The sequence below is a fragment of the Amblyomma americanum genome, chromosome 7, assembly GCF_052857255.1.
Source record: "Amblyomma americanum isolate KBUSLIRL-KWMA chromosome 7, ASM5285725v1, whole genome shotgun sequence".
NCBI lineage: Eukaryota > Metazoa > Arthropoda > Arachnida > Ixodida > Ixodidae > Amblyomma > Amblyomma americanum.
The window spans coordinates 21,862,306-21,886,291 of NC_135503.1; the positions used below are offsets into that span (position 1 = coordinate 21,862,306).

General features: G+C 44.1%; 1 protein-coding gene across 1 annotated transcript in view; it reads right to left on the bottom strand.

The window, feature by feature from the left end:
* Dys (Dystrophin) overlaps positions 1-23,986 on the bottom strand; it is a 421,748-nt gene that overhangs the window by 287,336 nt on the left and 110,426 nt on the right. The window contains exons 18-32 of the mRNA XM_077631460.1: positions 22,404-22,617; positions 21,650-21,753; positions 19,969-20,283; positions 18,256-18,384; positions 17,129-17,302; positions 15,794-15,949; positions 13,989-14,138; positions 12,858-13,034; positions 12,126-12,266; positions 11,183-11,341; positions 10,755-10,994; positions 5,777-6,079; positions 3,548-3,931; positions 2,236-2,408; positions 874-1,024 (exon numbers count right to left, since the gene is read on the bottom strand). Of these exons, the coding sequence (XP_077487586.1) occupies positions 874-1,024; positions 2,236-2,408; positions 3,548-3,931; positions 5,777-6,079; positions 10,755-10,994; positions 11,183-11,341; positions 12,126-12,266; positions 12,858-13,034; positions 13,989-14,138; positions 15,794-15,949; positions 17,129-17,302; positions 18,256-18,384; positions 19,969-20,283; positions 21,650-21,753; positions 22,404-22,617 (2,970 nt within the window). The remainder of the gene's footprint in view (positions 1-873; positions 1,025-2,235; positions 2,409-3,547; positions 3,932-5,776; positions 6,080-10,754; positions 10,995-11,182; positions 11,342-12,125; positions 12,267-12,857; positions 13,035-13,988; positions 14,139-15,793; positions 15,950-17,128; positions 17,303-18,255; positions 18,385-19,968; positions 20,284-21,649; positions 21,754-22,403; positions 22,618-23,986) is intronic.

Sequence of the window (23,986 nt, forward strand, 5' to 3'; positions counted from 1 at the left end):
GTCGCGAACTGTTACCGAAAGTGCGGCTTCATTGAAGGCCCAGAAGCCTGCAGCACGGCAGAGCTGGATGCTCAGTGTGATGACTCCGTCGCGCTGCACCCTGCCTACACTGCTTTATCGGAGGGTGTTGACTTCCAGAGCTTCGTAGACGTTGACAGCGGCGTGGAGACATCGGGGCCGTTAAGCGATGCCGAGATTATTGAAGCGGCCTGCGGTGACCAGATGCCGCACAACTCGGGCGCGGCGAGCGCAGCTGACAGCGACGACGAGTCCGACGGAGGCGACGATCCATTGCCACCCCCGAGTGCATGTGAAACAGCGTCAGCACTCGATCTGGCTGCGCGCTACTTCTCCGCCGATGATAATTCGGACGCTGCGTTGGAGCTGTTGGGCAAGTTGCAGACGATGCTTGTCGAGTCACGGCAAAGAAAACGAAAACAAATGCGCATCACCGATTATTTTTCTCTTTGATATGCTTTGCCAATCTGCTGTTAATAAACATGTTTTTCAAGCATAGTGTCATATTTAATCATTAAGCTTGCTGCTTACGCGAATGCATTTTGATGTTAGCTCCAACCGCATAAACAAATTAACTCTATTTCCTTCGACATTCGGGCTCTATGATTTTAATTCGCGCAATCACCCGCCGCAAATGTGTAGTAGCGCGTAGTAAGAGATAACGATCTCAGATATGCCTGTTTTAGCTTCGGCCCGTGCTGCCGGGCGTGATGGCCGCTTTTTTTTTAGCGCCCGCTCATTAATTCAAACTCCGCTTAATTCGAACAATTTTCCGGTCCCCCTCGAGTTCGAATTAACGAGGTTTTACTGTAGTACCAAGAAAGAAGACAAATGAGCTAAGAAGAATGAACTTACCTCTTGATGTTTCTGAGAGAGTTCTACATCAAGGTCTCCATTAGGAAGGTGACATTGCACAAGAATTGTCTCAATTTCTTCCATCCAAAGGCTGAGGCCTCGAATGCTGGAATCGAACTGCTGCCAAAATTCACGTGTCTTCAGCCACCGACTGGAACCCAATGATGAAAACTTGTGAATGCCAACGAATTGTATGCAACACATAACATCTACACTACTCTTGCTGTTGAGTGCCCAAGAGGTTTCAGTGTATAAGTCCCTCCAAAATGAAACGGTACAAGCAATTTCTAAAAAAAAAAAAGGTAATTTTTTTCGGTCATTTCTCAAGTTGAAAATTACTTGAAAATGCTAAGAGAAAAATGAGTTAGAAAAAAGAAAAAACTGTACTTGTGACACATAATTATGGAGTAATTATTAATTCATTGCTCATATTTTGATCCCTTTCGTATTGTAGTGACCTGGAGATGAAAAATCAGGTTTTTCACACAAACTTTAAATGTGGGTATTAAACTTCAGTAGCAGCCACTGACACACAGCAAACAGCATTTGAAAGGCAACAAACCTCAACCCCATTTGTCTTTAGCCCTTTTTCTTTTTTCTTTTTGATAAGCTCACACTATCAAAGGCAATACAATATGCTCAGTACAATCAGAAAAGTGTGTGGTAGTGAAGGCAGTCACTTCAATAGGCCTAGCTGCAAGCTGTGCCACAGGAGGGCACTATACTCCATCCCACAAGTTGTTTGCAGCGCTGCAAATGCTGCAGCGATCAATAAGAACAGCATGCATTGCAAAGCTTGTTCCTCCGCGCCCCTCACCCCGTGACTGGTGGCTCCATAACTGGAAGGAAAGAGCACCAGAGTCCAGCTGCTGCGCGCAAGAGACTTGGCTAACTTAGCGGACGCCATGTTTACGAATGGCATTGCACCACTTTGCAGCTGGCGTCAGCAGTGCTGTGATCATGCGAACTTTCTCTGCTAATTTAACCAGTGAATGAAATGCTTGCTGTACTTTCCTGAACCTGAACTACCTTTTCAATTACTGCAATAATCGTTTAGAAAGTAGTCACTACACTGCATAATTATTTGAACGACTATGTTGTCTTCCTTGGCTCTGATAGGACAAGAGAGCTCTATCTTTCACAGTGCTGCAAACAATTTGTGAGGTGAAGTATAACGCACCTTGTAGTTGCGAGAACGAACACAGCAGAGACTAGGCGCAGGACAGCATAAAGAGAGACAAGCGGGGCGGGATGGAAGGTTGGAGGAATTAAGGTTGTCGACATAGCAGAGGCGTGCACTGGAGTTGGGTGTTGTGTTACCACTGAAGCGAGACAGAGCAGTACACTGTACATGGAGCTCACCTGTGGCGATCTGCATACACTTGCTTCAGGTTGGTCCAATCTTCGCTCATCTTTTCCACAGCACGAGAGACTTCCAGGGCATCCTTGTCATTTGCCTTCTGCATTATGGCCTCCTGTTCTTGCTTCACGGAGTCCACGGTGGGCTTGAGGGTGTCCAGGGCTTCTTTCACAGACTGGCAGGAAATGAGAGACAGTAGGTATCCAGCTCACTAATCCAAGTGCTGAAGCAGATATCTTTGTGCATTTACACCTAATGTGGTCTCAGCTGGAAGATCACAAAATATACTGCAAGCTGTAGCCAAGACAGCTACTAATGAATGGTGTTGTCGGCACAGCATGCGTACACCCCAGCTCAAAAGTCTTTAGGTTGCGTGGTTTGCATCTCAGCGATATAGTGCAGCACATACGGCGCCTCTGAAGATCAAAAGACCTTGAAACGCAAGGATGAAGATTCTTCTCACCCGACACGGATTTGCAGCTTTAGAGATTCCATATGTGCTCCGCTACATGGCTGGAAACCAAACCACGTGGCCCAAAGACTTTTGATAAAGGTTGCACAAACAGCTCGATGCTGGTATCTACAGCTATTTATGAGCCTTATCAGTACCGTAATTTCAGGTGTAGAGTCTACAGGTTGTAGATGTTTAAAGGCTAAAATTCTGAATTTTGTGGACTGTCTATAGCTGCAGACTGCACAGTATTTTTTTTCGACACTGCCAAACATGACATGAAATTCCCGAAGGTTATTCTATCATAAGGTTTCTTGTGATAATTGGACTGTATATACACATGCATGTTTATGTACCAGTTGCAGATGCACACTTAGCTATTGCAGACTATGTACTGAGTGTGGGCAATGTAGCAAAATATATATATATATATATATAGCCAAAACTGAGCCCCACGTGTGGACCACATACCGGAAATTACGGTACATGCTGTCAAGGACAAAGCACAGTAAGATTGGTTATTTCACCCCAGAAAATCGATGCTGCGATAAACGGTGGTGTGATTATTTATGCCATTGATGCTAGCATGCAATTCAATGTTGGCAGATGCAAAGCAAGTCTAGCACTGTGCAGCACAATGAATACACTTCTGCACGAACATCATCAATCACTGGCTGGTCATTTAATGAACTCTAAAATCATCAGCACCAAAGGCTGGTCTTACAGTGACTGCACATTAGTCATGTCTTAGGTTGCATAAAAAAAAATATTTTGGCATTGAGACTACTCAAATGCAGTGCACAGGCCTGGCACATCCTTCCCAGCCCCTAAGCAACCCACAAGCAGGAGCCCTTAATGCTTACCTTGAGAATGCCTTCCTGCTTCTCGAAGTCCTCAAAGTCCTTCCCACACAGTTCTGGAGCATGCGCCTGCCTGCCAACAGCGAGCAGGGCCTCTCGCACCTTGGCCACCTTGGCCACGTAGTCAGGTATGCAGGTGACAGCCCCCGAGTCCACGATGACGGCCAGCGGCTGTTCGGTCTGCGTGCTGTCAGCCACCCGGCGCGAAGGCTCGGGCGAGTGGAGCACCGCGATCTGGCCCTGGGCCTGGTTCCACAGCTGGAGCAGCCGCTGCAGCAGGGCTTGGGTGGCCGCTGAGGGCACCCCGCGCTCCTGCTCCAGGGAGCGGGCCTGCTGCTGGAGGGAGGACACCTCCTGGCCCACGCGGGCAGCCTGCTCCAAGGCAGCCTGCAGATTCAAGCCAGTGGGGGAGGTTGTGAGCGGCAGGGAATATTTCACTTTTATTAATTACTAATCCTTATCATAAAACTGTGCCTTTGCATTTTGATTGATTGATTGATTGATTGATTGATTGATTGATTGATTGATTGATTGATCGATTGATTGATTGATTGATTGATCGATTGATTGATTGATCGATCGATTGATTGATACTGTAATTAAACGTGGATATAACAATCCATGTAACAAAAGCACCGCTGTGGTTGACCTTGATATAACAACTTGTAAATGCCAACTAGTTATTGGCTCGTGCCATGTTACTATAAGTTTTGACCAAATCACACAGAAGTTTTATATCAAACAACAATAAAACTTTACACCAAGCACCACACTTTAGCACCACTCTGTGGTAAACACACCCGCCACAAGTTTTGCTTTTGTAGTGTGACGCCAAAAGGCACTACAGATATCCATTCAAAAGTACTGAGAAACAGCAGGGTGCAGTAATGAAGGCACAGTACGAGCAATGTTCCTGTCACAAATGCGTTGCAATTTGTGTGTTTGCTTCACCACACCCGCCCCACATGTAGTGGCACCATCGTGCTAGGTGCAGCAGAGATTTTGGCAGCTGCTGTCATAGTCACATTAGCAATACAGTCGCGCACTCAAAGATAATGTACTCCTCTTAATAAGCCATGTTGCTTGTGCTGTCGTGCTGCTGCACAGGACTCCTTTCGCGTAGTGGAGTTTGCGTTGCAGAATAAAGCCACACAAAAGCCTCAGATTTTTACTACACGTGGTCAGTGCACTGAAAATTTTGGTACTTGTTTTGTCTCGAAACTCTGTTTATTTAAAAAAGTTTCTCTGTTTTTATCACTTCGAGGTCTACTGTAACTGTCTGCTAGGTGATTTCATATACATTATTTTTAATTTTGATTTCACTTCTGTGCGCTCCTTTTGTGTCGTCACGCGAAAACTGCACTTGACAAAAACCTGTATGGAACAAAAAATTGTGAACTTTTGTAAATTTTGCTCCATTTAGGTTTTAACTATTGCACCATTTCATATATCGCATACTAGAGGCTTCTAGAATAGGGGGACCCTATCAATTAGGGGCACCCTATCGATTAAGGTCACCCTATTAATTAGGGGGATAGGGCCTCTGTATTCTAAAACTCGCTAATGTTTTAAGTTGGGCCTTTTCGTGTAAGCACCAACTGGAGAGCTGCAGTAGAAGTTGCACTTATTTGATTACATCTGATCGAAAACACACCAACTTCAGAGCAAACGTTCAGTGAGACAGTTTCTCTCCAATGAATTAACTGCAAAAAATGTACAAGCTCCTCTGTACTTGAGCTGATGAGGTGCAACTTAACTACCAACATTTTCCACTATTATCACTCACAAACCTAATTTATTCCATTCAATAAATGTTTCTCACACACACATTACTCACCCCAGCTGCACTGGAGGGTAACTTAATACTCTCTTGTCCCTTCTGCTGCTTTCTGTCTTGTTGGCATGACCTTATTGATCATAGTGTTACACTTGTATTGTCTGCTGCATGCAGGAATTTTGCTTTGAACAATCCCTTTCCCTGGTCACTGCAGATTGGTTATACTGGGTATCTTCTGCAAAGTCTTACGGTTCTATGAACTGTACTCATTATATCTTAATTTGTGTGTGCCAGTATCTTAAAGGCACAGGAGCAGCTGTAAGGACTGTTCCTGGGCACAGTAAAAAAACAAATTACACATTTAAATTTGACTTGGTTTGATTCAATAATTTTAATTTAATATAATTTAATTCAATTCATTTTATTTGTGTCACAAGGCAAGCAGAACTGCCTACCTTTTGGCGGCTCTGGACAGTGCGTGCGTGCTCCAGGTTTCTCAGCAGAAGGACCATCTGCACCACAGTGGCATCTGTCTGCTGCTGCAGGAGTTTCCAACGAACCACCAGGTCCTGGTAGTGGGCGCGGCGCTGCTCGGCTCCCCTCTTCACCACATTCCACTTGGCATCCAAGGCCTCCGCCTCTGACCGCAGGCGCTCCAGGGCAGCAGGCACAGGGCCCAGGCGCGGTGCAGCCCTGTCCACATCCGTGGACACCTGGTCCACTGCCAGACCAAGGTGCTCGATTTCCGAGGAGAGCTTCTGCAGAAGAAAAGCAGCCAGGCCCGGAGACAGTCAGAGATTCGCACAGCACCCTGGCAGACATGGTCTAATCAAGAGCAGCAGACAAATGAGAGAAGATAAAACATCAAAGTTCTTTAGAAGGCTCTGCTGTTAGAGTTCCACTGTCTTCTAAATATAAATTTCATCTCCACTGTGAAGTTTTTCCCACCCTTTGTCCACCCTGGGGGATTCCTCTACATAAACTGTGCTTCCAATGTGAAGCTGCAGGTTTTGTTCTTAGTTTCTTTCTTGCATATTATGCTTTGCATTTGTTGCTAGGATAAACAATACTCACCTCCTACCCTATCTGCACATCTTCAACGTAGAATCCCTGTGTGTAACTTATGACAACCGTTTATCAGGCCATCACGTGAACAGGTTCCAAAGTTATGTGCACTGAACACCATACCACGAAATCAGTGCTACGTGTAAAATGCCCTGCAGAATGATAGCATGATGGCCTAGTTGGTGAGGATTCATTATTAAAACTAGCATGAACATGAGACTCTGTCCACAGAAGTAGCATCTGCACAGCTGTTCTTGTTTACTTGGCCTTTTGTGACAATACCCTTGCACATAGTAACACCATTGTACAACCTATGGCTTGCGACTCACTAAATGCAAGCAAACTTTACAATATTTTGTACTTAATGTCTGTTTTTTCAAGACATCACAGCAGCAAGGGCACAATGCATGCAGCTGTTATAGCTCGCTTCGTTAGATTCACGCCATTAAAAACATTTCAGTGCAGCCTGTTATGATACATGCCACAACATATACATAGGGCCCTTCGTTTTTGGGCACAACCCAATTTTACCCAATTTTTGCATCCCGTGCAAATTTCTCCATGAAAATAAGCCTTCTAAGGAACTTAAGTTTCTGTGGGGACAAAGGTGAAGACAATGCAACAAAAGGAGCTGACATCTTTTACGGACATTAAGAAGAGCGTTTAAAGCAATGTGATCATATTAAACTTTCGTTAAGGCTTTCTATTTATGGTGGTGCTTTTGAGGCCAAGTTCAAACAGTACAGTTTGGAAGCGGGAAGCAAAAGCACGGATACTGACCAGATGTCTCACTGGCATCACTGTATCAAGAGCTACTCATGCTAACAGCGTCCTACTCCAAGTCTTCTGCACTTAAAATGATCGCATTTGTGTTAAAAGAATGCTGTCGCAGGGTACAAAGAAAGCCAGATAGATGTTTCACGGACGCAGAAGTGCAGCACAGTAGATGGTAATGTGCATGGCGAATAATATTAAATGAAAAAAAAATCTGATTTTCGAAAGGTTTGCAGTGGAACCTGCTATTTCCAAATTGTTTACAAAACAATTTGCAAAAAAAAATTCAGCATTTTATGTCCCGCACAAAAATGAGTTATAGCAACAAACTGTCTTCTACTACAAAATATGACTCGATAAAACCCCAATTATGGAACCCTTTGCTGAATAGTCCAATCTGTACCAAAATTTGAGGTCAGAAAATACCGTATTTATTCGAATCTAGGCCGATAGTTTTTTCAAAAAAACGAGATGTAGAACTCTTATGTCGGCTTAGATTCGAGGATTTCGTTTCGAGGTTTCGTATTCGTAAAATACGAATAAATGTAGCACGCAGGTGGCGCCCCCACAAAACGCCAACGAAAGACAGCACTGTAGCCGTTGCTATCCGTAGCCGTTGCTATCCGTAGCCGATACTGATCAAAGCACACATGAGCACTGGCTGCCATTTTGGCCTTGTTCTGTTCTCGTGCGGTGGCGTGAGCACATTCGCAGCAGTGAAGTTTTCGTGCGTAGTTTTTATCACCAACACCATGGCACCAAACAGGCGGTGCCATTATAGTGCCGCCTTCAAGCGGAAAGTTATAGTCGCTGCAGAGCAGTCGTCAGATCTTCAAGCCGGGCGGGACTTCGGCGTGGATGAGAAGAATGTTCGCCGTTGGAGGGGGCAGCGTAACAAAATTTATGCTTGCGCGGCAACGAGAACGGCTTTCACGGGCCCCAAGAAAGGCCGCCATCCAGAAGTGGAGGTAGCTCTGGCCGAGTTTGTGGAGACGCAGAGGTCAGCGGCACTTCCAGTGACCACGGAAGTGCTGCAAGCCAAAGCAAGAGAGCTGGCGAGAGAGCGAGGCGTCCCCCGGGAACTGTTCAAAGCCAGCCGGGGCTGGTTGCAGAAGTTCATGAAGCGCTTTGGCTTCAGCCTCCGACGTCGCATGTCCATTTGTCAAAAGCTGCCGGGCGACTTCGAAGAGAAGCTGATCTCATTTCAGCGATTCGTAATAAGGAAGAGGATGGAGCACGGCTACGCCGTAGGACAAATGGGAAACGCTGACCAGACGCCGGTATGGTTTGACATGCCAGTGGCGTGCACCGTGAACGAAAAAGGTGCCAAGGAAGTGAAAGTGCGCTCGGCCGGATACGAAAAGCAGCGCATGACTGTAATGCTGGCCTGCACGGTGGATGGCCACAAGCTGCCAGCGTATATAATTTTTAAGAGGAAGACTCTACCAGCTCGGGAAGTGTTTCCAAGAAATGTGATCGTCCGCGCCAACGAAAATGGATGGATGGCGAGCGATATGGTTGAGCAGTGGATCAGAATGGTTTGGCAGCGGCGTCCAGGGGCCCTCTTGGCCAAACGTTCCCTCCTCGTCCTGGACTCTTACCTAGGACACCTCACTGACGGCGTAAAAGCTGCGCTTTCCGTAGCCGGTACCGACGTCGCCATCATACCCGGCGGCATGACAGGCCAGCTGCAGCCTCTTGATGTGTGCCTCAATAAGCCTTTCAAGGATCGGCTGCGCAAGTACTACGTGGACTGGCTTAGTGAAGAGCGGCGCGAGCTTACACCAACAGGCCGAATAAAGCGCGCCTCACTGGGAGTTGTAGCCACTTGGATAGCTGCAGCCTGGGATGACATCCCAGAAAGCTTGGTTGCACGCACATTCCGCAAGTGCTGCATCTCTAATGCACTTGATGGCAGTGAAGATAGTGCACTGTTCGAGGAGGCCAGCGATAAAGAAGTCAGCGATGATGATGACGAATGAGCGGGGGCTGATCCCGGGCTGGCGTTGCATATGTCTCCTCGCCCAACGCCGCCTCTCCTCCTCCTCTTCTCTCAAAGCTCCTTTGGCAGCTTTTTTTTTTCAACGGTCCCTCTCGGGGCCATCAATCACGCTTCGGCAGAGCATGCAGGCACGATGCTTCCCGCTGTGTCTCACTCGAGTTCCTCTCTCTACACCAAGTCGCCTATGCGCAGACACATGGTGCAGTCGTTTCGCGCCACGCACTTTCACGTGCGCGGCGACGTAAGAACAGTCGTGTCGCGTCATAAAAATAATTGTGACAATGAGGTATAAACAGTGTTGTTTTTTCGGCCGGCCTACAATCGAGGTAAGTTTTTTTTTTTTCTGTGGCCTTCAACTTTCGGGTCTCGGCTTAGAATCGTGGCCGGCCTAGATTCGAGTAAATACGGTATCGTCCGATTTTTACTTTCAGATTTCCGAAAAAAATAAAACCTGAAAGTGAAGGTCCCTCATATGCAGTGTTAAAATGAAAGCTTAATGTAGAATAAAAAACTTAAATGTTACCGAAGGCAGCATAGATAATATTTACTCACAACAGACTACACGTGCAAAAGCTCTTTGACAGGAGGAGCCCATAGGTTTGCTTTTCCGAAATTTTCAGGGAAAAGCATGAAAGAAGCCAATTTCAGTGTCAGATTGCAAATAAGGTTATAAGGGACTGGCTTTCTAAACTAAGAATTAATAAGGGGGCTCCTTATACATTTACCACATTAAAATTTACTGAAATTTTATGACAAATATTAAGCTTTCATTAGACATGTCTAGAAGTGTTCTCCACAAGGTGAACAATGAAGAATAAATTAAACATGAAAAAACAACAATTCAAATTTACACAGCTGCACGAAATTTTGCAATTTCTGCTCATCAAAAGTGGTAATAAAAACGAATTATATTTTCTCCCTTCAGCTATTATCTTTTTTTACATTTTTGTATTTGGGCTTAACTTATCCCACTCGCATTTCATTTGTTCTGAACAGTAAAGGTAAGACAGATTACTTCTACACAAACAATCACATACAATCCCGAACAACTGCATACAATCAAAGCCATCGGCATATTTATCCCCAGCCTAAAAATCTGCAAAATGCACGTGTCTCAGCTTCATTACCACAAAAAGTTCATCAATGCTTATTCAATCAAGGAAATATTAACTCATTAGTGCACAACTGAGCTCAGCCATTCAGCTACAAAGGAAAGCTTTACAGCTTTCTCAAAAGCTTTGCAGGTGAAGAGAATTCAGTCTGGTCATCAGCTTAAACCATGGACCACTGCCTGTGCAGGACAGTCAACCTACCACTAAGCTAATCACAATGGCTAGGAGTTGGCAGGATGATGCTGAATTGATCCGCAATGCAAAGCAAAACAGGAACAATGTTAGTACATTATTACTGCCCCTTGGGAAACTCTCCAAAATACATTGGACTACAAGTGCTAATTCAGTTAGCCATTAAGAGCACTTGGCATTGGCACTGCCATATTTTCCTTTTCTCCTATATTTCCTGCTCTTAATTCATGTAATTCTAAAGCACTTACAGTAACAAAGCAAATAAACATAAACAAGTGGACATCTCACCTTGATTGTCTGCTCACTTTCCTCAAGAACGTCATTGGTGACAAGTTCAGCACCCTTGTCCAAGTGAGTCTCCAGGGCCTCCACCCTCTTGCCGACTTGTCGAAGCTTGGCCTCAAGCTGCTCAATTGCCGAGGGGTCTGCCTCTGACGACGTCGAGGACAGATTGACAGGTGACGCTCTCAGTTCATTCAAGAGGGTGCGCTGAACCTCAATGCACACCGGCTCCGTGGTCTGTGTGGTCTGGAAAACAGACAGGGCTCACATATCTACCGAAAGCATTCACGTAAGCGTTCTAATGCTACTGCATTAATAAATTACCATTGTCACTGTCATCACTGTCACCACGTGAAATCAAATACACAGACTGAGTGCACAGCCCTCTTAAGCTCAAAAGTGAAACTGAGACTGGTCGGAGAAAGGGCCATCACCTTGAGCTTCTCCACCACAGCATTCCACCTCTCACTGAGAGCGCTCAGCTCGGACTCGACGGCCTTGCTGTACCTGGGCCCCTGACGCAGCAGCTCGAGAGCCTCTTCCTTCAGCACCTGAACCCTCGTGTTCTGCTCAGCCATCTCCAACTGCAGGTTCTGTCAACACAAGCAAGAACCACCAAGCAAAATTCACAATGTGGTGGGCCAATGACGACCCTATACTGTGCTAGCCAAGCTTACAAGAAACTCTCTTAAGAGCTAGAGCAATAGCACTCTTTGGAGGGCAACTGCGTCCTAAACAGCTGCACATCAAAGGGAAGTTGCACATGACATTAAGCATCAGCTCCAGGTCTCTCTTTGCCTGTTGCACTTTGTTGTGATAATAGCAGTGCCGAACAGAGTGGCTCGTCGAAGAGCACTGCCACGCACTCGCGTGTTCGCACTAAGAGTGGACGACCCTATACATGTGTATAACACAATTTTGATGGCAGACACCACAAAGAAATGCTTACAGCAAGATTTCTGAAGTGGCAACATGTACAAACAAGTACCTTCTGGGAAGCTTATTGTTATTTATGCTAAATACACGACAACCAGGTTTTATGTCCAATCAGGTAATCGCAACAACATACTGAGCTCTTCCAAACAGCCTAACATTCCGTTATGCTGCAGAGGTTAATGAAATGCACAGGTTCCAGCGGAATGAATTTCTGTCGTCGACAGATCATAATGATCCACACGAAATTAACGTGGCAGGCTAATGTCAAGTCTATACTATGCAACCAATGTTTACAAAAATTATTGAAATTATTATTGATAATAAGTGCCCAGTATGAAACCTAAAAGTAGCAATCGTTTTGTCCTGCTTTCTGTGCATATGGGCACACAGAGCAAAGGTGCACACAGGCAGTTTTGTCAAAGCAGAGCAAGCAACGCCCACCTTCAGCTTCCTTTGCCCAGCGGCTGACTCCCTATACTCTGTCTTGGCGACAAAGTAAAGCTCAGCCCCTTCCAGCCACGTCTTGATGGCCGTCAGGTGGTTGCAGAAGCGAGAGAACATCTTCTCCACATCCTTGGGACCCTGCACGAAGGATGGGAACACCTGTCACGCAGGGAAGCTAAGCACGGTGTCACGAACGCAGAGGCTAAGATAAAGGAAAAAAAAAAGAAACTTTCATCTCTGAACATTCATAAGCGCATTCAGGCAACAAAATGTGTAAGCCTCACTTTGCAGACACAAAAAGACCTTAGCCTTCTTCGTTACCAGAACCCTTCTTTGCCGATTCTCACAACTGCTGGAGTACTGAGCAAGAAATAGGTGATTATATGCATATTTTGTAATTTGTGTTATGTGTACATCGTACATGAAAATCTTTGATAAAGTTCAAACATGACATGCATGCAGAACAGATCGTGCAGGTGCACAGCCTCTCAAGAAATACCCAAATCCAATTAATAATGAGTGGATGAATGATGAAACAGACTGCTGTGAGCAATAACACCAAGATTAGTCCCAAAATAGAGTGGCTAAAGGAAAGGTGGAAGTTGAGGCATGCATGGATTTAGGTGCTTGAGGAACCCAAAAAAAAGAAAGCAATCCAAGGAAACCAAGCGTTCCGCAGAATGCAGTTCAAGATTCCCTAGTGAAAGCAACTTGGAAAAATGGCCTCACCAAAGGCACCTTCTTGCGCAGGCTGTCGTCAATGGCGGCCCACTGCTGCTTGAGGGTGCGCACAGTGTTGGCCAGCGAGGGAAGCTTGTGGCCGGGCGCAAGCGCTGTCAGTCCCTCACTAAGCTCCACAATGGCAATCATGGAAGGCTTCTTCTGTTCCAGCTCACGCAGCTTGGCCTGTGACAGAACAACACCAAGGCGATGACGCCGTTTAGAACGCACAGCACTGTGCTTGGCTGCTCCTCAGACAAAACAAGGAGCCTCGGCACATCTTACGCCGAATAAAAAAAACATGTGTGAGCATGCATATACATCTTCATATAGTGTGTACTGTTGGCAGGAAAAAAAAATTATGATTTGCGTATCCTCAGAAAAAACTACTGTAGCATTGCCTCACAGCCCATCCAGCTGGAAGTGTTAAAAATGAATGCAGCATGCACATCACCTCATATCTGAAGACATTTCCAGCCATTACTTGCGTAACAGTGCCAAATTACACTTTTTCTTGCATGACCCCAACCCATAAACTTTTGCTGCTGTTTATCTGATTATTTGGTTTGAAACAGCGGGGCCAAAAAACTACTGGTGGCACGATGCAGCTTCAATACGAACTGATAGTGAAATAAACACTGGCACCAGAGCACGTACAACTGCATCTATGTCAGTAAATAGTCAGTTAGATGAGCTGATGGACGTGCCTTTACTATGCATTGTTGTATCAATCCTACAATTCACCCGTGAGCACTTGCTACTACCGCAAAATATTTTATTTCTTTTTGCTTCAGTCACTGAAGCTCACAAATGCACCTTCATAAGCGTTATCTTTGCAAGCACCACTCTCATGCCGGTGTTTATCTTGTCACTGGTTCATATTCTCATAGTCGCATGGAGCCATGTGTCGTTTCTGGTTACCATTGAGTTGATTCAGGTTAGCTGTACATACACAATGCATACAAAAGCGCTCTGGCACAACTATCTATATGTGTGCTTCTCGATAACAAAATTTTGCTGCAAGTCAGAGCTTGTTCAGTGGACCGATTTCAAGCACGCAACAGTTCTTTAAAATGAAGAGTAGCCTAGTGAAAAAAAAAAGAAAAAAATATTTGCTCTCACAACGTCAATTCCATTTACCTCTGCGAACTTGAGCTCATCATCACTGCTCCGAGGTTTCTCGATTTCTTCCATGGTGGCAGCCATCCAGTTGTGTAGGGCAATCATCTCCTTCTGGAGGCACCGTGCAAGGCGCAGAGCTTGTTCCAGGACACTCTTACTTTCCGTCACCTGGTCAAGGGGCACAGATCACCTTCATACCTTGACTCCAAACAAAACAAGCACCCCAAGCAGCAATGCTATGATGTGTAATGCTACACTAATGAGGATGCAGAGAAAGAGGCAACACCGTGCGAATTAGCTGACTCCTGTCAGTGTAGACACGGTGCTATATAGGAACTATTTACTCTTTTGTTTGTTTTCTAAGTTTATGTTCTTGCTGCAGTCAAACTACAAGCTAACGCTCGAAGCCCAAGGAGTAAATGAAGAAATAATTCAGCACCGTTACATAATTCTCCAGAGCATGGTGAAAAAATGGACAGAAACACTGGCTTGAAAAGTACCACGCCCCAGTTTACAATGGTGGTAGCAACAGCGTCCTTATAGAATTAATTATGCCAGGCAATTTTCATGCATAAAAAAAAAAAAGATGACATTGCCTGCATTCAGAGTTATACTAATAAGGAAATGAGTGCAAACAGTTAAATAATTGCAATACTGGTATAATAAATGATAGGTTGGCAACAAAAGTTCAGAAATAGCATACTTATGAAAAAAAAAAAAGAATGTCCGAGGGACGAAAGTGCAGCTAAGGTAAACACAATAAACTGTACACTAAGAAGACCACTGGGATACATCACATTAATACATAGCAGTACACGAGATGGAAGTAACACTGAAACCTTAGCTCAAGGGGAATCCTATAATGTAAGGCAGTGCACTTTCCATGCACGAGGTGCGAGTAATCAGCATGAATATTCAATAAGTGCAGTTTGTTTAATAAGTGAGGTAACTGGTGCTTTAACTTTTGCTCTCCATAATTGGTTCAACTGAATGGAAGATACCAAGATGGGATGCGTTACAGCAGCCTTATTTTCGTACTGCCAATAGTCTTGCAGTGTGCTCTAGCAATCTACTAAGGGCATTTTCTTGCCCGATACAATGATTTATTAGGGTGTACTTATACAGGCGCTTTGTGGGAATGACTCCGAGTTGATAAAATAGGTGTGCACTAGGCAAACCATGGGGCATGTTATGAATCACATGCATAGCTTTTTTCTGCAAGATCTATGTCTTATTCAGGTTGGTATGTATCATGGTGCCCGATAGTAAGTTATTGTATACCTGATGGCTGCAGAATATTGAGTTATAGATGAGCAATTTACTAGTTTGAGGCAAGAGGTGTCTCAATTTGTTCAGCACACCTCGTACTAATCAAGAAAATTTACATCTATTCTAGCCTTTTAGAATATTAAACTTTCTCAACAGCACAAGCCAACTAAGGGTGCATGAAATGGTGCCTTAAAAGATTTTAAACATCCTGTTTTAACATGTAAATTGCAGAAGCAAAAAAAGCTATGCCCAGAAATATCCATCGGAGGAAGAAGTGCCTATTTGTGACCCCAAGATTTACAGTACTCCCACAACAATACAACGAAGCTGCAATTGCTGAGCGGAAATTAAGGCAGAAGCAGATATTCCAAGATGCATAGACATGACGTTTCATGTGACAAGTTAGAGCAAAGCTTCTGTCCCGGGGTCTCAGAGGTGATTAAATAGCAAAAGTGCACCCCAGAGTCATGGCACAAAAGATGCCATCGCAAACCAGACATGGCAATAAATGAAGCACCAGCAGCAACACAAACTTACAAAGAGAGTCCCCTCACCTTTGCTCCCAGCTGGTTGTAGTGACTCTTGATGTTGTCCAGCTTCTGGTTGAGGTCACGCGGCCTCTCTGCGTCACCACTCTCAGCCAGCTGCCGGCCTTGGCGAATCACCTGCTCCACTTCACTTTTCACTTCACTCAGAGTCTTGTAAAAATGCTATGGGCCAACAAACATCAAACACAATATATAACAAGAAGAGCCCATGAAATTTCTCAAGACAAAAGACTCGCCCTTCCTTCCTGGTTTTTCATTCATACTATTACAGAGACAATGACGACAACTCTATCTAATTTTCACTCTCAGTAAAAATTGATCCCAAGACTCTTTCTGGGTATGTCTGAGCTTTTCTTCGGCAACAAAAGATGCATTTATTGCCAAGAAAATTGTATTTTAATGTTTTCTTTTCACTCGATCCAAACTCATGATGCAGCATCCATGCCAAGCACGACTCCGCAATTGCCGTTTTGAAGTGAACAGCAGTGTAACTTAAACGCGAGTGGCCGTGTAGCCACGCCAAAAAAACTGTGTTGACAGATCACAGCCTACTAGCGAAATCGGCCAGCAATGGCAAAACCTGAATTTGGTTTTTAATGTGATACCGTTCAGGGCCCTGTGTCACAAAAAAGCTGGTGTTGTTGGCATTGGCATCGTTGGCCGTGAGCGAAAAATCCCCGAAAAATCCCCAGAGAAGCAACCTGAAAGGCAGGTGGGCCACTTAGGTCACATGACCTTGTGACGTCGTCATAACCTGCCCAGCGGATTGTGAGCAAACTTCCCACAGTGGCAGGTGGCAGTAAAATAATCAGCCGCGACAGGTTGCTCCTCCGGAGCAATCCGAGTCGCACAAGCCCCACAGATGGCAGCAAATACCATCACTGACCTCCACTGAAGGCCACTGACCTCCAATTAGCCTCCCCTTCCCCACCCCCTGCACTGAGCTATACTTCCCCCTTAGTGGTATACCTTTGTTATTGTAATATATATCATCAGTTAACTGTTCCACACATTACATCTTGCCAGAGTCCTTTCCTTCCCCTTGATTAGAGCAGCAGTATAGCATTAACTCAAAACTGATCACAAACCCGGTGTTGATCTTCTTCTGTCAGATTCCTTTCCGTGGCTCATCACAGTCTTCATTTTCATTTCAAGATTTTTTTTTGTTAGGCTTCATCTTTCGGCGCGATAAGCGAGCGCTGGAGGAATGCACCCCGCAAATACCCCACCTTCATAACCATCACAGAATGAGCAGCAGGCCCCCGCTCCAGTTGAAGGAACCTTACCAACTTCTCATTTTTCAAGCTTCTCTAATGCGAACAAGTAGAAAAGAGCCAATACCATGCACTGCACGAGCTGATCTTGAATCTTGTCTGGGCTCTCAGAGTTCAGATCCAGTTGCTTCATTCCTTGCTCCACTTCAGTCAGCAGCTTGCTGATCCGCCCCAACTTGGGCTCGAAGTCATTGGGACACTGGAACCTCTTCAATTTCACTGATATATCGTCAAATTTTATCTGCAAGAGGCACACGTAATAACAATAATTAAACATAGCACTTTCCCTTTTACAAGAGAGGAACTCTTTATGGCAAAGAATTGAGCTAGTGAAGGATGATCAGCTCGGATATTATGATTACCCATTTGCAATGTACACATCTTTCAGCATAGTGGACCCCCAAGGCTGCAGGTTCACTACCCTAAAGGACCCGCCGCGGTGGCTCAGTGGTTAGGGCGCTCGGCTACTGATCCGGAGTTCCCGGGTTCGAACCCGACCGCGGCGGCTGCGTTTTTATGGAGGCAAAACGCTAAGGCGCCCGTGTGCTGTGTGATGTCAGTGCACGTTAAAGATCCCCAGGTGGTCGAAATTATTCCGGAGCCCTCCACTACGGCACCTCTCTCCCTTTCTTCTTTCACTCCCTTCTTTATCCCTTCCCTTACGGCGCGGTTCAGGTGTCCAATGATATATGAGACAGATACTGCGCCATTTCCTTCCCCAAAAACCAATTAATAATAATTAATAATTACTAACTACCCTAAAGTACCAAGTCAAAAGTTTGTCGCCAAAAATGAATCTATGCAATGAAAAAAGTGCCAAAGGAACTGCACAAGGGCAATAAGAAATGATGTTCACACAGAAGAAATCATTCCTCTCCAAGATTCACAGCACGGACATCAAGGATGCTGGAAAGACCAAGGACAAGCACAGTACTCCTTTTGTTTGTCCTCAGTCTTGTTGTTCGTGCTGTGAATCATTAAGATGGCATAACAACAAGCCCAATTAGTATTTACCTTACTTTTCTTTGCTTTCATGTTTGCTCTTTTTCTTTCCCTTGACAAAGAAAAAATACACACCAAGGAAATGGTGCAGCATTAGAAGTTAAAAATCATTGCTTAAAATACTGTTTGAAATACTTTGATTTTGATATGCCAGTCACAGCAACACTTAGCATGCAGAAAACAAGTGTTTACCTTCATCAGCTGTAGCTGTTCATCCAAGCGCAAAGCAGCTTCCACCCTATTCTGTGCATGGTATGCATCAACCTGCTCACTCAAGCTTTTTAACTGCTCCTCCTTCTCAAGAAATTCTTGCTTGAATTGCTGCAAGAGAAAATGACAAGCTGCCTTAAAAGATTGAAAACACACAAGCAAACGCAGCTGTCAGGCTCTCCACAAAAAAATATAGCCCTGCCTAGACCCCAAAAGGAACCAAGCATCAGGTGCTTCGCCATTAAATGGTGTCTCACCATTAGGTTCTGTCTTCCAGTATACAGATCCATTACCTCAACACAGAAAAACAGTAAGAAAATTTTATCAACATGAACATCCCTGTTATTCTGACCTGCAGCAGAAGCAGCAAGCAAGGTGTCCCACTGACTGAGTAGTTGATTGTACAAAAGGTTGCAAGCTCTGCAAACATAAAACCAGCTCGGCTATAAATGATGTCATCTTGTGTGAGTATGACTGCTTAATCATATTTTTTATTAATTGAATGCTTATTACAAGTATGCTTCAAAAATAGTCAAGCAGTCTCTCAAGTATCCACAGACTACAATGATGCATGGCACTAAGTTCACATCATGTAAAATCAACACAATATTTTTCTACTGGTATGCCTGCACCTGGTCTGCATTTTATGCCAAAGGACAGGCTGAGGCACTTTGCCACATGAAAGCCTGTGCCAAAAAGCAAGCATCTGCATTTGCTTCATCATGAACTAATCATGCACGCAACCTGTACACATTTCTTATTGTGTAAATAGTTTGTGTATATTATCTCTCCCCCTATCCTCTCTTCCTGTCCCCTCACCTCTCTCATTTCATTTCTCCATTCTGCATGCTATCCTTTATTTCCGCTGCCCCAGCTCAGGTGCTTCAGTATCGATGGCAGATGCAGGGGCTAGCAAAAATCTTATCCTTCCTTTTATTATTTTAATGAACCACTACTACTACTATAATTACTAATATTGCATCAGTCATGCCACTGAGATTATTGCAATAATGGTTCTGATACGTAAATGAGAGCATCTCCACAGTGCTTACTGAGCACATTTCTTGAAGAATTTCTCACTATAAAAACGCGCGTGCAGCAACTTAGCATAGTTCAATTGAAAATAGATCCTCTCAGAACAAGTACTATCTGTTAACATTTTATTTCTGAATAGCACCATCTAGAATAGACTATACGCATTACTACATAATGAAAGAATAAAATTACTAAACAATAAAGCAATGAAATCAGAGCAGTACGATAACTGCAGTATTTGTTAATAGATTTCAGTTAATCAGCCTATCCACACTACAGGCTCACTTGAGAGAGATGGTTAAGTCTTAAATTCTGATGCACCATTAGCATCAAGGGCACAGTTGAGGGCTGGGCACGAGCTGCTAGACTGAAGCACCTCCTCTCACACTAAGCTACTGTTGACCCTACTTTTATCACTGTAAACAATAAACACGTTCAGGCTATGCCTGAGAACTGCTTAAACAGACTGAAAGACCAAAGATAAACAAAGTAAGACAACAACAGAAGAACAGAACAAAGCACTGACGTCGGAATAAGAAGCGGGAAGACAAACGTAGCCAGCAGCTGCTTTCCTTGTCGTCACTTCTTACATTATTTGAACATACACTATTGATGTCTCATCAGCAGCTCACTGGGCCTTCAAATCACAGCTGTACTCACAGCTAGTTCGTCAGGCACGTCCTGAGAGCTGATGTCATTGTCCAGCCTGTTCTGCAGGGCGTTGTCCATGTGATTCATCCAGCTCTGGACACTCAGGATCTCCCGCTCACACTTCTGGTACTGGACAATGCTGTTCTCCAGGACCTGCTGCCGTTCACTGCCCTGCCGAGTCAGCTCCTCCCATCGTTTCAGAACCGAGTCAGCCTCATGCTGAACCAGCCCAACAAGCACCTCTTTCTCCACAAGATCCCTGCAGAGCTGCTCGATTTTGGGAATGCGGTCATCGGGGTGGTTACGCAGGAAGTTCTCCAAGTCCTGGAATGTTGAAAACAAGGAATAATGATCCTGGCAAAAACAGAAGCACGCATCAAGACAGCCACGTCTGTCTTGTTAACGGAAAGAGAAAACTAGTACAAAGCCAAGTGTCTAACAACAGTCAAGTACACAAGTTGTCAATTTAGGCACATCCTCTACTGCTCTGACCTCGCCTCATTTCATAAGCACTAAAGACCAACAAGAACATAAACTACCGCATTTACTCGCATAATGAATGCAGCCCCTTCTTTAGCTGACAAAAAGTACAATTTTTAAGGATACTTTACCCCACATCACTCAAGTTTTGAGAAATTTTGGCGGGTAAACGAGTGCATTCATTACATGAGTAAACAGAGCGTTAGCCCCACTATGCAAGCCAGAAAAGCTGCTAATGATGTATGCCAGCTAAGTGAACAAGTGGTCCATCAAAAAGATATCTTTTATAACTTCACAGCAATCTGCTGAGACAAGCTCGAAATGATACAGAAAAGCAAATCTCGATGAGGGATTAGCAACCTAACAAAAGTACTCATACTGCTCATATATAAGTACTCATATTACGTAACCATAGGGCAATGGCAAACTTCCACCTACTTTTAATTTCATTCTTTTTGTACTCACTCCTGAAAGCATTTTCCTGCAGCCATCAAAAAAATTTAATATCATCGCATTTGCATGAACCCAGCCAATGTATATGCAAATGAAGAGCACATGCTCCCTCCTAATCCTCATTCCTACCTTCTGTTTGCCATTTACGAGATTTTTGTAAGTGTTTTACATGACAGCTCACATTCATTCAACACACTGCTATTGACCCCATAGTATGTCTTGCCCAGCAAAAAAAAAAGATAATTTCACAGCCAAAGCCACCACAAAAGCCATTTATAAATCCATATTTCTGGGACTTTCGAAAAGTGGAAAAACTCACTGCCATGCTATCTGTTGATGCCCACCTGTAAGCCAACTGCAATTTGAACACCCTCCCACTACACAAGCTTCTTTCAAAAGTTGGCTATTTGAGGCGTCATCTTGTGGGCAAGTGTACCATTTGGGCGTGCATGGCTCTGAGTGTCGGCTAGCTGCATTCACAAGAACCTTCAGCATGAAAAAAATTTCTCTAGTCTATCTGCAGGAAGCGTTAAGAGTGAAGCCAGTTTCTTGAGGGTACTTGATAGAACTAAAGCAAATTTGGTTGAGTGGAAGCTCATTAAATTTTTTTGCTATAATACCGCAAAACTCTCAAGGTGTCAGTTAGATTGGTACCTTCACAAGTGAGGAAGTGAGGTGCATTGTCGCAAGACTTAAGAACTTGATTCGAAAGCAATAGAAAATCTAGACAGACTAGCAAATACATGCAAGTGCTTACGTCTAGGTTTTCAGAAATCTCTTCAGCATCAGCAGCTGACTCTGGAGACCTCTTGAGTTTCTTCTCCAATCTATCAAGCCAATCATTCTCCAACATGATGATATCTGAAAAATATTTAATAAAAAAGATATTATAACATAGCAATATCTTGAGCCAGAGAAACACTACCAGACCAAGAGCCACAAATGCAAATTAGCACAAATAGTATAATAACATAATAGTAATCGGTATTAGTATAATAGAATTCAATGAAAAATGAATACCTTCCTGAAAGTTACCTTTAGAATGGTAGAACTAGAAAAAAAACACTCTCCAGGTAATACAACCTATTTAACTCTGCTACTGTGCCAATGTCAGAGTGCTGTAAGTACTAAAAGCATGTTTAAAATACTAAAAGCATTCTACAAGAATGCGTACATTACAATGTCTATGTCCAAACAAGCTCGAAGACTTTTCACTGTCTTCCTGGGGAAAAGAAATGAATGCAAGAGCTATTACTTTGTCATGCATATTTAATGAAGTCCTGGGAAATTTCCCAAGTATTTACTGAGGTCTCTGAAAATTCAGACCATCCCAACTTCTATTACCTTCATATATACCAAGCAATTAAGTGCAGCACATGACATAACAAATCAATACATATTCTGCCATGGCTGCTGGCAATACTAATGGCGTTAAGACATTCGTATGCACGCACAATAAAGCCAGGATTCTAAGTCTTATGCAAAACAAGCAACAAAGACCGATATCTCACTTCTAAACTCTGCATAGTTTGTTCCAGATTGCTTCAAGGACTGATGGTATTTTGTGATCTTCTCCTGCACCTCTCCCCAGAGCTTGTTCAGGGCAGCCACATCGCGTCGTGCTTCCTCAGCATTCCTCGTCTTGCCTCCCTGTGCAAGCTTGGTTCCCGCTTCTTTCAGCCGGTTGTACTCGGAAAGCTTGGAGTCCAGCTTGTCCTTGCAAGCCTGAAGAAAGACAGCAATCAACATTGTAAAGAAAGAACACTGCCATCAGTTAACTGTGGACCCTTTACAGATCCAAACCCGTGATTCCGAGCACCCCACCTTTCAAAGACCCAATATCAAAAAAAAAGTTATACGCTCAACCCAACCATGCTTCTAGCCTCTGCACTACGCTTGTGCCAAGAGTGGTTTCTTGGTTCAAAGCGAATAGCAATTTTCTTCCAATAATTTCAAAGTGAATCTTTGCAATATCTTTTGCGCATAAGAGAAACTGAATGGTACAATAGGCATTTTCAAAACCATGAATTTTTCTCACACACAAGGCCATTATTTGGACGAAAAAAAAAAAAAAGTGCGCTGAGACTATATCGATGCTTATAGCTTGTAAAAATGGCCATCCGAAATTTGGGGAGTCAGCCTACACATGGAGTCAACTTATTTTCGGGGTTTTCGGTAGGTTCTACTGAGCCATGGGTATTTTGCGCCAAGTCTCGACACAGTTTCCCACCATGATTTATGGAGTTCCACGTGTCAAAAGATGTCGACCTTTTGCAGAAATGGCCATCCGAAATTTGGGGAGCCAACCTACTTGTGGAGCCAGCCTAATTGAAGGGTTTGAGGTAGGTTTGGCCGAGCCGTGGGTAATATGCAATGCGTATCAGTGCCCATTCATAGAGCTCCAGGTGTCAAAAAAAAAGAAATTGTCAATTCTATACAAATAGGTTCTACTCTAACGAGTTCCAACTCCACACCATTTACTCGGCTTGCACACGCTGGCGATCGCACGATAGCAAAACTTCCGGTTCTTCCGCAAACCTTTTGAGCAGGCCTCGCCAACATTGCGCTGGAATCCAGAACAGCACCGCCGAAGGCGGTTAAATTTGCCACTTAGTCAGCCAGACCACATGTGAGTGGAAGGCATGGAAGTTGCATCGTCTTATGTTATCACCTTTGATCGCCACTTTCCTCCAACTGCTGGTCTTAACTGTGACTGTGTCTTTGCGCGGCCGCTGCTTTTCGCTGTGCGCCGCAATGCCTTCGCACATGAAGTATGTTGAAACAAACCCATACGAAGCAAGTGCCCCAAAAACACTGTTCATTAGAGACAAATACTTCAACATTTGGGTGCCAAATATTCAGATCGAATCGAATACTGAATACCTTACTATTCTACCCAATATTCGAAATAATCGAATATTCGCACAAGCATACTCTGCACCCTCCTCTGGTCAGGAAGAAAACTTCTTTAATTTTTAGATTTATTTATTTTTTCACATAGAGCTTGACAATATTTCCGCAGTTCTACTGAGGTCTGCTGCAGTTGATCAAGATTTTGTTCACAGAATTTAGCTTAATTACCAATTACTATGTG